Here is a 16,424-nt window from a genome sequence, read left to right as displayed (position 1 = left end):
CATGTAAAAACATTATGTCTATGATGATGGAGTGCTGGAGTTTCTACCAAGTGTGCACCTCACTGCACCTCTAATATAGAAAGCATTTTTGAAGTAGCCTGCCTACATTATATGAGTCATTAGGGAGCGTTATATCGATCTGTGGATGACTGCCTTCATGTTCAACTTTAGATCTGCATTTAGCTAACGGAAGGCTTTGTTGAAACACAGCAGTAGCGAACCGTGCCTCTGAACCTCGGTCCTCTGACCCTCCTTCCCCGCAAACCTTCCACGCAAACCAAACAAGCAAACCACCAGCTTAGCTTACTTTGACCCCTCTATAGTACTCTAAAAGTTAACTACGACAACTCCAGCTCTGAAACAACATGATTCCGCTAGTCCAGCTCCAGCCTTTGCAATGTAGCGTGCGAACAGTACGTCTAGGGACAGTAGGAGAATATCAGGGGATATATACAAAAAAGAAATCGGTATGAGTCCGCAGGCCAAGTGCCGGAGGCAATCACAGCTGCGCTGATAAAATTTGCTTCATTTTTGCTCCTCTCCAGCCTGTCAAGCTCAGAAGCTGACATCGGGGCACATCTGGAGTCTCGATTATGCATCAAATCAAATGTTATATTTGGGAATATATCCATCTTTAGGCTACGGCGCAAAGCTGGTTCAGGTTCGGTCCAAGGTAAGTTATGTCAGTGAAAGTAAGTTGGTTACAGCTGGAATGCGGAGTGATTTTGACAGTTGGTTTACAGTTTGGTGAACAGTCCGAGCGATGGGGGACGCTCATATCAGCACTCCTGCAGAGCTCATATGTCTCTTGTCCAATCAATTTACTCGCTCAGAACCACTGTTGAATAAATATATATATATTTATTCAACAATATTATATGTGTATTCTTTATATATATATATATGTATATATATACATATATATATGTATATATATACACATATATATATACACATATATATATATGTATATATATACACATATATATATATATATATATATATATATATATATATATATATATATATATATATATATATATATATATATATATATATATATATATATATATATAAAGAATACACATATAATATTGCATTGATCATTATATTTATCATTAATATAAATGTATAAATGTTCAATATTTAATACATTGCGATGATTGGTTTTGGAGTGGGACCCGGTTTGTGGGTTCCTAACAAACTGGGTGTTTGTGAGCGATATGGCTTTCTTTGGGGGTTTTGTGCTGCAATGCCACAGGTGGCCAGGAGGTGGTGGACACAAGCCACAGCAGTTTTACCCGGAAACGAAAACCCCAGATCCACATCCTGTTGAGCAGCGACGTCCTTGCTGTTTACTTCTATGTGTCGCGCTGCACTGTCTCGCTATTAGTAAATAGTAATAATAGGTGATCATGTCTCTCAGAGACTACACCAAATGGAATACCAGAGCATCGTTGCTGTACGCCTTAGGTGTATGGACTATGATCGGATCAGTCGGCATTTATAAATACATGGGTTATGATGTGGTGGAAGGTAAGTCCACCAAAAAAAACCAATGACAACCACCCATCATCGCTTTGCAACAGCTTTTCCCATCCACACGTGTGATTCTCATTCCTGGATCTGTGTTCCCTTTTCCCTATTCAGTTGTCAAACGGGAAGAGGAGCCCGAGAATCCCAACAGGGTTGTCCACAGCACGCCTCACTCCAAAACGGTCATCATCTACAAGGAGAACTTTGTCCCCTACCACACAAGGATCTACAACTTCTTCAATGGATCGGATGGAAAGTAGCTGTCAAGGAGGAATATGGACTCTTATTTGAATATAATAACTCATATTGAGGGGGGTGCAGACGTGTACTGCACGCAGGATGAACCAGGCGGTCTGTTGGAGAGCTGTCATCCTGGAAAAAACGAATTTAGAGTCAAGAAAATGTGTCATTTGTAAATAAACCTTTGAGAAAAGAAATGATGTCTGCTGTACTGATCTTAACTGCTTTTGAACCTTCAATTGATGTAGATGAGATAACACTTTACTTTTATTACAGTGTTGTTCTCACCCTTCAGTCACAAGTGCGATAAGATAGCTTCTGCTATCATATTCCTACTGCTTCTGTACAATGAAGAGTAAGACACATACAGCTGAAATACTCAGTTGCCTGAAGAAAAACTTGGCTACCTTGGAGGCTCATTCCATCCAGAGGTTAATGGATAGCGTAGCCTGTACATGGTGGACGTGTACTACAGGACCAGGACACCAGAGGGCGCCAGTATCACATGTTTGCCGATAGCGGAAGTTGTGAGTGTCTGTGTGTTTATGTGAGTGCCATTTAGTAGATCTCTATCCTTTATGATCTCTTTCTATAACTCACAATCACAAACATGAAGGCAATCATACAGAGGGTCACTAAGGCCAGTGTGAGCGGTGAGTGTAAACATTGAGTTGCGGATGTCTTTTCGCAGTATACTGGATCATAACCATGAAGTGTTACAGGCGTGAGATTTACAAGCTAACAGTTAGCGGTTGCATGCATTGCTTTACTACTCTGCCTATCCAAATTCGTTAATGAATATTTTCCCTCGGTTTCATGAGAAAGAAGAGAGAGAAAACGTCTCCTCCACCCGTGAATGTCATTCAATCTTGCGGGGCTGTAGCGTGTCGGTTGCAAAGAATCACTGACGCAATGTAATCCCTTCTGTCAGTGGGAGAGGAGCAGGTCAGTTCAATAGGACGGGGACTGTGCGTGCTGCTGGGTATATCAGTGGAGGACACCCAGAAGGATGTGGATTATATGTGAGTGGATGAGTTAAATTACTTGGTAGAATAATAGTTCTGGATTATTCGCTCTAAAAGTGCATTGCCAGTACTTTACACACACACACACACACACACACACACACACACACACACACACACACACACACACACACACACACACACACACACACACACACACACACACACACACACACACACAGTACATATTTATTCATGATGGTATTTGTATTCCGAACTCAAGTTCAAGCATCGTTCAATGCGTTTCAACGTGTCCCTTTTCAGAGTGCGCAAAATCCTCAACCTCCGTCTTTTCGATGACGAGAACGGCCGCGCCTGGAGCAAAAGTGTCATGGACAGAGAGTTTGAGGTTCTGTGCGTCAGTCAGTTCACCCTGCAGTGCATCCTGAAGGCCAACAAGCCCGACTTCCACGCGGCCATGCCCGCGGAGCTGGCCCAGCCCTTCTACAACAGCCTTCTGGAGAACATGAGGTGTGCCTACAAATCAGAGCTCATCAAGGGTGCGTAAAGAAACAAATACGTTTTTTGTGTTTCTGTTTCGAAGCAGCTCATGCCCCTTTTAGATGAACGGGACAGTAGGCTACGATTTACTTTAGCCAGACCCTTGAATCCAACGTCTGAACATTTTTTTAAGGGATTGAAACCAATACCTTTTTGAGCTGAGTCGGATCACACACCCTGCCACACCAGCAAAATTGTTGCATTATTTGTAAAAAAAATTAACCACATTCTATTAAAATGTAAGTCTATTTTATTTTTTCGGGGCCAGGGTTAAGAGAATAGGGTGTGTGTGTGATCTTGCCAGAGTCATTGTGCTGTTGCATGACAACATTCCCGAGGGTAAGGGGAAAATAATAACAAAACTAATTGTGGGCAGTCACGACTATTACAGTTCAGTTTCTCTTTCTGTTTAAAGTCCCGCCCTCTGGCCCTCGTATTGAATCCTCTCTGTCCTCTCTCGGTGTCGAGTAACACAGATGTTTGTGTGTGTGTGTGTGTGTGTGTGTGGGGGGGGGGGGGGGGGGGGGGGGGGGGGAGGGCGGGTCGGCCCTGCCGCATCCAGCGGAGGTGGCACTAAATTGGGTCAGCCAACCTGGGAGCAGGTGCAGAGTACACCTTGTCCCGGCAAGAAGGAGGACTAAGACTTTCTAATTGTGCCCCCACACACACACACACACACACACACACACACACACACACACACACAGGATCCAAGTCCCTGTTCAGGGGGAGAGAGGAAATATGATGACACAGCCACTTTCCCCTTAAAGCCACAGCTTTATTGTGCAGATGGTGTCATTAATCTCTCGGACCTACTGCAAGAAAGAGGAGCCATTCACTTTGTGTCACCCAGCACCTTCAACGTCCTCAGCACCATACTACCCCCCCCCCCCCCCCCCCCCCCCACATCCCCCCATTCCTTAGAGACCCCAACCACCAACACCTGACCAGCTCTCCATTTATTTAATGTGTAGTGACGAAGTGGAAACTTTACAAGGGGCGACATTGACATTGCAGCAGCCATGTGGGACTGGTTATGCTCAGCGTGATGCTGGGGACAGCCCGCCCCTCCAGCTCATCACAGGACCATCGCCGTCATGTGATTGGTCCTGGTGTGTCTGCTCTACTTCCACAGATGGACAGTTTGGGGCGTACATGCAGGTCAGCATCCAAAACGACGGCCCCGTCACCATCGAGCTGACGTCGCCCAAAGGACCCTCGGACCCGAAACAGGTACGGCTTCAGAGTGAAAACCCTGCATGAAGGACTGTGATACTGGCACCCACCTCACCTACCTTTTGTGGTATGCATTCATCCAAAGTGTTGATGTTAAATGGACTGCATTTCTATAGTGCTTTTCTAACCAGTGGCCACTCATAGCGCTTTACAATATTGCCTTACATTCACACATTCACACACCGACAGCCAAAACGACAGCCAGCTCATCAGAAGCAGTTAACGTGAGGTGTCTTGCTCAGAGACATTCAGCTAGGAGGCGCCGGGGATCGAACTAGAAACCGTCGGGTTACCAGCCAACCCGCTCTACCAGCCAACCCGCTCTACCTCCTGAGCCAAATGCCGCCCCTTGATAACTTCAACATTGTAGATGAGATGAGATTCAACTTTATTGTAATTTAGCAAAGTAAAGGTACAGACCAAATGAAATGCAGTTCATTGCTTGGTGTACTTTTAAATTAGCAGTCAGTGGAACGGGCCACAGTACGATTCTTGTGGGAATAGGAATGCCCCTCCCTGGTCTGGGTTGGTGCAAGTTCAATATTAATATTTTAAATCTGTAAGTCAATGATCTGGATGACATTTCCTTCTTCAGTAGCCATAGTCCACCACTAGGTGGGGATATTTGTTATAGAGCTAAGGAGAGCACTGGCTTCTATATCCTGAAGTACCTTCTGTATGAATTTATGTTTTTATTCAACGAGTATTGTTGACCAATACTCCTTTTAATAAGCCACAGCTCTGAATACCTACTACACAGACGCACACACACACGCACACACACACCCTGTGTTTGGGCCGTGATCCGTCTTGCTGACCTCCTCTCTACCCGGTCTCGGTCACACACTTCTCATGCTCTTTGTTGCCTTGGCGATATGTGCCGAAATATAGAAAGAGCAGTTGGGCTCAATGAAACAATTCAGAAACGCTTACAAAACCCTTAATGCTGCTACTGTTATATCCAGGAGGGAAAAAAATGCATTGATTTTGCTCCTGTGAAAATCGTCTGTTCATTTCCCAGTTGTGTTGGAAGGTTGTATAACCAATAATATGAATGGCTGCCATCCAGATGCATGTTAAGCACCAACGGCCCTCTCCAAACAACTGTGCAACATTTCTTATTCAGTTCCTTTTTAATTCCAGCCCGACGATTAGTTGAACCCCACCACTGAGATTCTGGTAACTACCACAGAGCACGTGTGTGTGTGTGCGTGTGTTTGTGCGTGTGTGGCGGCTCGGAGAAGCGATCCGGAATGTTAATCCCGTCTCTTTGGGGACGGGGAGTGTCACCGAGGAGCCAAAGGAAGAGGCTCAATGAGATGGATGAGATGAATAGCCGGGCGATGGCCGGCCGCCACGGTTCCTTCTCTCCGTGAATCTGGGATTTGGAACCATAAAAATAAACAAACGAATTCGAAACCCCACAGAGAGAGGCTTCAGCTTCTATGTTAATCCCCGGTCAAAGTCAAACACTACGGTCGTTCTAGTGCAGCTTTCTCGGGGTGTAAAACCAAACATTTGTAGTCCATATTAATTTGTGTCTTCTGTTTCTGTTTGTTTTGTTATCAGGGGACAGCTTTTTTTTTAAAAGCAGCACTATTTTCTGGGTCCATAGAATCCAGTTCCTGGACCATGTTTATTTTCGGTCCCCTGATGACAAAGCTGTTGTTCTTAAACCTATGTTTACGCAATGTTGGCAAACCTTCCCCTGGTGCCCACTCCGTCTCGCTTAATAATGCAGGGTCCCATGCAGTGTCAGTTTTATTATTTTACACTGACGTCCGCTTCATGAATTTTTTTCTCGGCTCTTAAAACTTTTAGCAGACATGTTGACAGGCCCTCGGTTTTTAAGGACCGAGGGGAAAGCTAGTACCACTTCGACTGCCACTGGAAGCAGTAGCCGAAAAGTACTAGGTTTGATTCCTGACGTCCTCAGTGTACCTGTAGGGATCCTCCCCTACTCTTTTGCCACGTATCTGAATTCACTGCATTTAACTTTGTATGGAAGCCGCAATGGAATGAACACATAGTTAAATTGTTTCAAGCCGAAAGTTATATGTATATTTTTTTTATAAGTTATGTATTATTTATTTGATGTTGTGTCCTTCGTAAGAGTTTAGTGATGGCAAGGACTTCATACACGTCACTGGTACTGAGTGCTGCTGATGCTGAGCTGTGTGTGTCAGTTTTCGAGTGGCAACGGCACGCACTGTCCCAAACAATAGTCCCATTGATGCGATCATATGACAGCCCAGAATAGCTGAACACTAGGAAAGAATAGATCTTGGTTTTCTTTTTTCTCTTTGCTCACCCCCCTCCCCCCCGATGTCAAGAGTTTAGCATGCTGATCTCAGGGGCCGCTCATCGTTCATAAGGGCCCCGTTGTTTTGGAAACGTGACGTGTCGTCAGCAGTGCACTGCCTCTGATGGAAGTTCACCGAGAACATCCCCATGGAACTCTCCCAGCACGACTCTCCTGGTGGTCGGTGCTGGTAATGCATCGATGATGTGTAAACATTTCTGTTCTTGTAGTTCCAATGAAAGGTGCTTTTGATAAGAGAGTTGTAAAGAGAAAGGGGGGAAGAGGGCAAGATTTTCAAAGTAAATCACCAAAATGACAACCCCTCGCCACGCTTCTCAACCAAGTGTCACTCACCTGTGACTGACAGGCAAGATGGATTCCCCAAACATATTACGTAAGAGATGCCCTGATTGGTTACAAACAATCAGGGAGTGGTCTCAAACCTAATCTGGCTCATTCGGAGGGAGGACACATAATAGCTGGCGGATGTCCGTGCCAAATGTGCCATTCCTAAAAAGCACACTCACTGCTCTTGAATCGTACCTACAGCGCCTTTTTGATAGAGATGCATCTTTTGAAATAATTGAAACTACAAACAATAAATACAGAATAAATATTTATGTACGCAATGACAATGAGGTGTGTGTGTGTGTGTGTGTGTGTGTGTGTGTGTGTGTGTGTGTGTGTGTGGCTGTGTGTGTGTGTGTGTGTGTGTGTGTGTGTGTGTGTGTGTTTTATCGCCTCCACCACAGATGGCAAAGCATGAGAAGCAGCAGCAGAGGAAGGAGAAGAGCCGCCCCAAGGCCCCCTCTGAGTCCGGCCGGGAGAAGGGGACCCCGCGCCCCCGCCGGGACCCCCATGCCAGCAGCGGGGCCGACGGAGACGTGTCCTCTGATAGGGAGACCTAAGGCCCGGCTGCAGGTGAATATGGCCACACACGCGCAAACACGCGCACACGCACGTGTGTTATTCCATTCAGAGTGTATTAATAGTTTTCCTATTTCTTATTTATATTAATTCATTTAAATAGTTTATTCTCCAGGGGTACCTCGTTGACATGTTTCGGTTTCGGTTTGAAAGATCCCGTTCTATTTGGGGTCAGTTAAAGTGTTTCTTTTAAATATTTGGCTTTAGTATTCCTAAAATCAATCAATACATCACAGGTGTTTTATTTCCATTCCATTATTTACAAATTCCAACTTATTGTAATGAATGACCACCATTGTACTCGGAGTAAATCATTCCCAAGTGATTTGACAATCACATGGGAATGGGGCAAAGACAAGAAACTTTCTTTAAACAAGATCAAGAAAACTGTTGATTTACCTTCCATCTGTTAAGTATTACCATTTAGTTTAATGTCCTGCAGTTCTCTTTCAGTTTATTTTTATTCTGCATGCTCCATTTCAGTTTTTATTTCAGTTAACGGATTGCCTTTTCTATCAGTATCAGGCTGAATGCAGTCGCAGTCAACCACACATGCGCATACGCGCACAAATTCGTATCTGACTCTTTAAAACCAGAGTCAGAATCTGTGTGCGTCATCTACTCTCATCAAAAATGTACAAGCTGGCTGCGTAGCTAGTGAGTTGTTGCGATACCAAACATAGGAGTTATCCATGAGGCTAAATCTAGTGTGACATGTGGAGAGACTAACACACAGAGAAAATGACCCCACATCCAATGGCCCCTCGTGGGTGTTCTGTCTGCTCGATGCCCCCCTCCTCGGGCCTCCACCCACCATGACGGTGCTCCTAGGTTTCAGAGTGCATGCTGGTGTAACCCTGGTTAATTATAGGCACCCTCGCAGATTTTTTAGATTGTTCCCAAAACGGTTTTATTAGACGGTCCCTCACATTTTTTCCCTGTCCACCTATTTTTGATGGTTCCTTGTTTTCCATGTGTAATGGTACACGTCTGGACGTTCGTTCTTTCTATTTATTTTCCAAAGTTGAAGAGGAAAGGACCTAGCAGAAGGAAACTTTTAAAGTAATAGTTAAGAAACGTTAGACTAATAACTGTGAACTTATTATTTATCCTGGCGAGTTTGTTTCTTTGATTTGACTTGAGATACATTTTAAATCTGTAACGGAAAGAATTCACAATTAAAAAACAGTAAAGATATGTTTCAATTGTTTTATACATGTGTCATGTACATCCTAAGAAAGCATGTTTCTATTACTGGTTTGGTTGCTAAACTGCTGTCCAGCTCCAAACTAAAATATTGATACGGCAACATATAGTCGCCCTTCTTCGTGCGACAGGAGAATCGATACAATGGCGCCAGATATCGATATAATGGTGGCACTTAACATGAATGAAGGTAACTTGAACGGAAGTTAACTAACCAAAGACGAGTAACTGAAAAACTCAGTTGGACGATGAATAAAGACGGAAATCCAGAATTTTACCTCTTCAAAGTCATTTTGTATTCATTGTTTGACATATATCGTGATGTATCGTCATAGGATTGTCAAACGATATATCGATTATTGCAGAATCCCGGTATCGTGATATTATCGGTATCATGGGCCATGCATCACGTATCGTATCTTATCGTGAGGTACCCTGTGATTATCATCCCTGGTAGGCATTCTCTGAGACATACTCTAGGCCTCTGAGCCCTGCTCCATTAATCATGATACTCCACTGTAGTGACGAACAGAGAAAAGCCACTGTGGTAGTGCTAGAGAGGAGGGGAGGAGGGCTGGGAGGGAGGGAGGGAGGGAGTGTGGGAGGGGAGGGAGTTGTGCAGAAGGTTGAATGAATTGATAAAGTCATTTTGTTTTGCCCTGCTTTATTTGCAGTGGGAGAGTGTGCATATGCAGCATTTCTCTGTGTGTGGGTGCGGATATGGGGGAGGGGGAGGGGGGGTGAGAGGGAACATTTTGATGTCAACCAGGAGCTTGCTTGCTCCACTTTGTCCCTGCATACTTTTTAAAAGAGGGAAGTGGTGTGTTTTCCCCCTTCTTCAGGGTTTGCTTTGCATGATTTAAACATGAGCGCGGTGACTGACGACAAATGTGCACCGCGGTTTTCTACTACGACACACACACACACACACACACACACACACACACACACACACACTAACCCTAACAGCCTCCTCTGCCCCATCTCTCCACACTGTGATCGTTTTGCTTCCTTTCCACTCCTATATCCATAACCCACAAGTCTGTTCATTATACATGAGCTGCCCTGCTTGCAACGAGTTAGTGTTGCTCAGGTAGCGAGCACCATTTCTCATGTTTGAACATAGATTCAAAGTAAAAAAAAACAGATGACCTGATACTTCTTTTCTTTCATTTCACCACTTTGTGGTTGTTCTGCAGCCTCTGGAAGGCCTTTGACACACAGCAAGAGTCGGGTCGCCACACCACCGAGACTCCTGTCCTACCTCTGCCAACCACTGAACCCCACCACCACCGCTGCGCGTCCTCTCCTCCACCTCGCATGCCTTCTACAGCAACCCCCCCCCCCCCCCCCCGGCCACATTGAGATGAGTCCCGTACTGAGCAGCCATCGAGACTCGTCGGAAGGCAGCGCTGGGGAACCCAGGGGCCGACTATCGACCCCGGAGAACGAGCGATTTTGAATAAAATGCCTTTTTTTTCTTTTTCCTGTGACATCCATAACCTATTATCTCCAGGCTTACTTGTGCTCTGTTAAGCTCTCGGTATCTGCGTCCTTGGAAATGTCTCGTCATCTTCGAGGTCTCCTGTACTTGTTTGACATACTTTCTATTCCTCCGCTACCGTTTTATTCATCTGTCCCTCTCTCCCCGTCTCCATCTGCCTTTCTTTACCCCCCGCTCTCCCCCCTTCCCCCCATACATTAGCACTCAGTGGTTGCCATGTTGTCAGAGTCCAAAGTCTCAGAGGAAAAGGTTCTAGGTGGACCGTGTAAACAGGCATGTTAATATGGATGCTGGGGTACCATCTGCAGTCCTGTTTCGGCCGTTATTCTTGCGTCAGACTCGTCGTCACAGTTGTTGCTCGTCAGGGAATGCAGAATGCCGTATTCGTAATTTATTTATTTTAAGTCCTATTCTATTAATGTTCACTATGCTCCATCTCTAGCTCGCTACCCTTTCTGTGTTTACTACGGTAGGGGAGGGGAACAGAGATAGCAGGGGGGAATTCAACATAGAAGAGACATTAATGACTTCTTCAGCAGTCGAATTGGTTTGGGATAGATCGCGTTTGTTTTGTACCGAAGGCGACAACACTGCCTCTGTCGTCATCGGAAGACCTGAATGCCGAAGTCGTCCTTATATAAAGATGTCCGGAGAGAACCGTGTGTTCTGTTTATTGTCTTTTTGTGTGTAGTTCCCTGTTCCTGTCCTTATCTGACCCATTAACAACACCTGGGTATCTATACTCTTCCTTTTTTAGCGCTCTTCCCATTTAAGCCGGTGAAACACAGGTACATGCACACGTGTGTGTGTGTGTGTGTGTGTGTGTGTGTGTGTGTGTGTGTGTGTGTGTGTGTGTGTGTGTGTACACACGTCACACACCGCCGTACCTCCGCCCTCTCTTTCTCCTGACCTTGTTCAGTTGATCTTAGCTCTCGTGGTTGGAGAGAGGAGGAGAGGAGAGAGGCGGTATGGGAGAGCACTAGATTCGTCACCGATCTTTGGAATGAGGAAAAGACAATGAGAAGACAAGACCTAGATATGTCTGGCTCCCTGCTAGTATAAATAAACAATGCTGCATGAAGCCCATTACACAGTCTTCCAATACGTGTGTGTGTGTGTGTGTGTGTGTGTGTGTGTGTGTGTGTGTGTGTGTGTGTGTGTGTGTGTGTGTGTGTGTGTGTGTGTGTGTGTGTGTGTGTGTGTGTGTGAGATAATATTACAGTATTTTCCCTGTTGGAGTATCATGAACCACAGGTCCATGCAGTCTGACAATTCAAAGTGGGTTGCATTCCACAAATTCTGTTACACGTAAAACTATGGCACTGGACTTAAAACTTTATCTAGCATTGAGTGTGTGTCTGTGTGTGAGTGGGACTGTTCTTTGCCAAGCCCACCAGCTATGGAAAAACAATTTAACTGGATTTAATTAACCTCTCCCCCTTTCACTTGGCCTTTGGCTTTTGTGTAGGCTTCAGAGAAGTTAAGAAATTGTCTTGTTTAGTAAAACAGCCCTCATCTTTAAGTGGGCCTAGCTCATCTGTAAATTAATTTATAATCAGGGATTCTGTAAAAGCCTCTTAACCACTGGTTAAAATACAGCTTGAGGAAGGAGTTTGAGGAATCAGATCTGAATGATCTTCTCGGATCTCAAGTCTTTATACCCACAATAATGTGGTTCTCTCGTGATGTCCCCAACTACTCTCTGGCTGCATGCACACAGCACAGACCTCAACGGAAGGGGTTAAACGCCCAGTGAAAGCAGTTGCCTAGAGCCCTGACCACTTTTTCCATTCTTGCTGGAAACTTTCCAGTGCTATTTATATGAAACCTCAGACTTTACAATCAAGAAAGCAGCATGTCCCAGCTAGGGCATTATCATTATAATTTGTTCTTGAGTCCTAGCATGCAGGGCTGCAACGTAAGTATTGTTCTGACTGTCGCTGATTCTAAGCGACATAGGCTTAGTCAAGTATTATTTAGCAAATTTGGTCTGAAAGTTGTCCGCAGTGGTTGAATGCCAATTGAGTTTGGACTGTGTAAAAGTTGTGTGGACCGTTCCATTTCCATCACGGGCAACTTCTTTTGGGTGATTCAGCACTTGAGGGTGCCAACAGCCCTGTCTGGTGTTATAACAACACAGTGTCTCTTCCAAGAAGAGGGCAGTAAGAGTCACGCGTCTCACACGTTTAACAGCTTGGACCTTATTTTTTTCCCTTTCTCGTGCCCCCCCCCCCCCCCCCATCCCCCTTTGCGCCACTCTGACAGCCTCCACATCCGCAGCGGCTGAAGCGAAAGAAAGGATTCGTGTAAAGTCGCGTAAAAAATCGGGCACAGCCTCCGGTCGCGCGTGAGCTGGCACCGAAACGACGGCTGCGTCCACGGAGCGCGCTCATGACGCGCGTACCCTTGTGAGTCCACAACCGCAGAAAAAGCGCGGTTCTAACATGACACAGGAAGGGAGAAACTGGCAGCCAAAGCAAAAACAAAACGTCAAGCGAACACGCTCTACAGCTCGATGCATTCCCGCGGTGGAGGCTTTTGGTTTTAACTTTTGAAACACCCCCCCCCTCGCTGAAGCGCTCCCTCACTTTTTTCTCTACACGATTCCGGAGGGAGGAGGAGGTGGTGTGTGTGTGTGTGTGTGTGTGCGGGGGTGGGGGGGGGGGGGAACTCTGCGAGGTTGTTTCCAGTTGCTCATTGACTCAGGCAGCATGGATGAGGTGGTGGTGGTGGAGAGGATGTCTCCCTGCGTCCGATCCCGGAACCGCTTGACGCAAGTGATGCTGAGCCAGAAGAAGATTAAGACCAAGCGGAAAAAGCGAAAGGAGTTGGTGTTGATCCAGATCTGCCTTTTCAGCGGGCTGCTGCTGGTCGTCAAGGGGCTTTCCCTCCTCACGGAACATTCAGGTAACGGATTGAACAGCTCTCCTACCGGAATAGAGGATGCAAATAGGGGGCAGCATCCCCCCCAACAGCCGTGATCCGTTATGTTGTATTATGCTTTGTGTTATACCCTTGTAACTGTCAAATGATGATACCAATATCTCGATGTGCGTGTGTGTGTGTGTGTGTGTGTGTGTGTGTGTGTGTGTGTGTGTGTGTGTGTGTGTGTGTGTGTGTGTGTGTGTGTGTGTGTGTGTGTGCGTGCGTGTGTGTGTGTGTGTGTGCGTGTTTGTGCGCCGGTGCCTGTGTTTGCACACACCCACCCAGGTAACATAGAGGTTGTATATAATGGTTGCATACAAGACTTTATTGGCGCGCAGAAGCAGTCTGTTTTTAACTGAATATCTCAGTTGCAGACCAACACCAATCTGTTTGTTTGACTACGTTAAGGGTTAACCAATAAAAGTATGCTCTGTAAAACAATAGTATAACGGAACTGTCTCCATGGGGGAGCCATCCATCCATCCAGCCCACATTAAAGACCTGCAGATAGGCCCATGTTACACAGTGTAGGTTGTAATTCGTCTCCATCCAAGCATCCACTATCGGGATCTATTCTTGGCAGAGGTGGGCTCCATGTTAGCTCAGGTGTTTCCACCGCAGAGCGGTGAAATGAGGGCAAAGTGCCCCAGGGTACGCTGTACGATCCCCGCTGTTCCCGCAAAACTAAGCTGCAAGTCCAGCTGCACTTTTTACTCCCTTTTCCTCTCACTCACTTCACTGTTTACTAAATTGATTCCTTCCCTCTCCACCCCCCCCCCCCCCCCCCCCCCTCTCCTGCCGCTCCCCCCCCGCCCCGCGGTGCACCGTTAGAACACTCTGCGTGATTATTGAGTCAGCGCCGGCCTAAGTGAGATGTCGTATTCATCATATTCCACGGACAGAAGGCGTGCATGAATATTCATGCACTCATGATTTCTGCATCATCTTTGGGACTCGACGCTTTTTTTGCATGCCCTTCGCTGCTTATTGCGTATCCTGGTTACAGGGAAGCGACACGGAGCTCAGCACTGCTCTGCGTGTGCTCGTTGTGAGACCGTAGCAGGAGGGGGGGAGGGGGGGACGCATAATGCGTTTCCCCTGTTCCGATTGTGTTCCCGCAAACTCTTTAATCAGCGTGTCGGAATATCAATTAAAGTTGATTATTTATGATGCGCTTAATGAAGTTGGGCTGTATTGAAGTTTATGTGGAGGTGGGAACGTAAGCACTCTCTTTCTCGTTGCACATTAAAGAGAGAGAGAGAGAGAGAGAGAGAGAGAGAGAGAGAGAGAGAGAGAGAGAGAGAGAGAGAGAGAGAGAGAGAGAGAGAGAGAGAGAGAGAGAGAGAGAGAGAGAGAGAGAGAATGGCACACAATATTGGCTCCGGCTAAAGCTGCTGCAGCTTAAAGGTGATGCCAGGGGAAAAGTTCACCAAGGCAAGATAACCTCAGGGAGAAAAGTGTTGTACCGAGTCCCATTTTGCAGAGGCTGGTTCAAGCTGTTAATTTCTTTCGTGCCACTCTAATGGAAGTGGGCTGCTTCTTTTTTTCTTTTTTACAATGCCAACGGAAATACCAACCTCAGCTTGATCTCAGAAACCCTAACACAACCTAACCCTTACCCAACCTTTTCGGGGAACACCATTGATAAAAACATTATAATACATGAAATAGAGCTGCACATCTTCTTACGAGCTTCTCGATATTCAACCAACCACCCCCATACCCAACGTGTTCGTACCCGATACGCTTTCACCCTCACGTTCACAGCTTCACAGCCCCCAACCCAACGCAGTGGTCCCAATGTGTGTTCCCTTCCTCCTGTCCCAGGCTATGACGTCTCCGGCCCCAGGTCCCGAGACCAGGAGCTGTGGGGAGGAGGAGGAGGAGGAGGAGGAGGAGGGCGGAGGTTGCTGCAGACGGACATGATGGACAACAGCAGTCTGGAGGAGGAGCAGGAGGCCAAGAACTGCACAGCTCCAGGTGAGGACGGCACGATGTGGGACACAAGAAAGAGGACACACACTCTACCCCCACCATTCCATCTACTGCAAAGTGTGTGTTTGTGTGTGTGTGTGTGTGTGTGTGTGTGTGTGTGTGTGTGTGTGTGTGTATGTGTGTGTACCTGCGTGTGTGTGTGTGTGTGTGTGTGTGCGTGCGTATACCTGTGTGTGTGTGTGAGTGTAGTGTTTCTTCCTGAAGAAAGTGGGAAACAGATGATCCAGTTCATTCTGTGTGCCTGTTCCTGGCCCCAATGTGGGGTAACCCAGATAGTGGGGCAGGTATCCCATGAGCACGAGTTGTTGTCGCGGGCGATGGCATTCAGGCTGTTTCGGCTCATGTCACTGGAAAATGTAACTTTGGCCGCAAGTTTTAAGTAAGGATGCGGCAGGTTCCTTGCATCTATCTGTATTTTCTTGAAATATAATGATGTCCATCCAGCCATCTCTTCTATCCATTTATGTTTGTATCTCTCTCTCTCTCTCTCTCTCTCTCTCTCTCTCTCTCTCTCTCTCTCTCTCTCTCTCTCTCTCTCTCTCTCTCTCTCTCTCTCTCTCTCTCTCTCTCTCTCTCTCTGCATATCTGTCTGTTCTTGCCTCTCCATCTCTTGTTCCCTCACTCTTGATTTTCATCAATTCTCACTCGGTTGGCCATCCGTCTGTAACATTCCTGTTTCCATGGCAACCCCTTCACCCTATAGTAAACAAGCGGCTCCTGCTGCTGAAGGATGGTGTGCACAAGTGATGCCTGAGTGCGTGTGTGTGTATAGTCTCCCAAATCCAACTCTAGATCAACTGTAGATTAGCTTCAAACTGGTTTTCCACTCTTCATGTTCCTGGGGGCTGGGTTCTGTCTGTTGTGGGTTTGTCTCAACGGGAATCGACGGACCGGCCATACTAGAGAAAACATAAGATGGCTCACCATCGATTGGAAGGGATTCATATATAATCTTGGCTAAAATGTTAGATGTACTGTATGTCGATTATGCTGTCGTGGCTTCGATCTTTCAGAAAATAAATGAAAC

At 46.2% G+C, this 16,424-nt stretch overlaps 2 protein-coding genes and 1 long non-coding RNA gene across 3 annotated transcripts in view; all 3 read left to right on the top strand.

Moving 5' to 3' along the window:
* Window positions 1-1,306: 1,306 nt before the first annotated feature.
* On the top strand, window positions 1,307-1,976 carry LOC115539863 (uncharacterized). Its single transcript, XR_003976049.1, has 2 exons — window positions 1,307-1,536; window positions 1,651-1,976. It is a non-coding gene; the product is annotated as an uncharacterized LOC115539863 (long non-coding RNA).
* Window positions 1,977-2,274: 298 nt separating this feature from the next.
* dtd1 (D-aminoacyl-tRNA deacylase 1) lies at window positions 2,275-11,563 on the top strand. The gene is made up of 6 exons (XM_030350706.1): window positions 2,275-2,429; window positions 2,708-2,798; window positions 3,066-3,301; window positions 4,438-4,535; window positions 7,593-7,761; window positions 10,173-11,563. The coding sequence occupies exons 1-5, from the start codon at window positions 2,387-2,389 to the stop codon at window positions 7,746-7,748; spliced, it is 624 nt and encodes a 207-aa protein (XP_030206566.1). The 5' UTR covers window positions 2,275-2,386; the 3' UTR covers window positions 7,749-7,761; window positions 10,173-11,563.
* Window positions 11,564-12,713: 1,150 nt separating this feature from the next.
* LOC115539861 (sodium/potassium/calcium exchanger 3) overlaps window positions 12,714-16,424 on the top strand; it is a 52,448-nt gene continuing 48,737 nt past the window's right edge. The window contains exons 1-2 of the mRNA XM_030350704.1: window positions 12,714-13,384; window positions 15,230-15,382. Coding sequence (XP_030206564.1) covers window positions 13,189-13,384; window positions 15,230-15,382 — 349 coding nt within the window. The 5' untranslated portion in view covers window positions 12,714-13,188. The remainder of the gene's footprint in view (window positions 13,385-15,229; window positions 15,383-16,424) is intronic.

This window comes from Gadus morhua, chromosome 3 (genome assembly GCF_902167405.1).
Source record: "Gadus morhua chromosome 3, gadMor3.0, whole genome shotgun sequence".
Classification (NCBI taxonomy): Eukaryota; Metazoa; Chordata; class Actinopteri; order Gadiformes; family Gadidae; genus Gadus; species Gadus morhua.
The sequence above is the reverse complement of the archived record's forward strand: the minus strand, read 5'-3'. Positions and strand labels throughout refer to the sequence as shown.

What these genes read in the sequence shown, in the direction of transcription:
- dtd1 (XM_030350706.1), top strand. Translation starts at nt 2,387, where the DNA reads ATGAAGGCAATCATACAGAGGGTCACTAAGGCCAGTGTGAGCG. An exon ending in CAGAAGGATGTGGATTATAT is followed by an intron (nt 2,799 to 3,065) that starts GTGAGTGGATGA and finishes GTCCCTTTTCAG; the next exon opens with AGTGCGCAAAATCCTCAACC. An exon ending in GACCCTCGGACCCGAAACAG is followed by an intron (nt 4,536 to 7,592) that starts GTACGGCTTCAG and finishes CCTCCACCACAG; the next exon opens with ATGGCAAAGCATGAGAAGCA.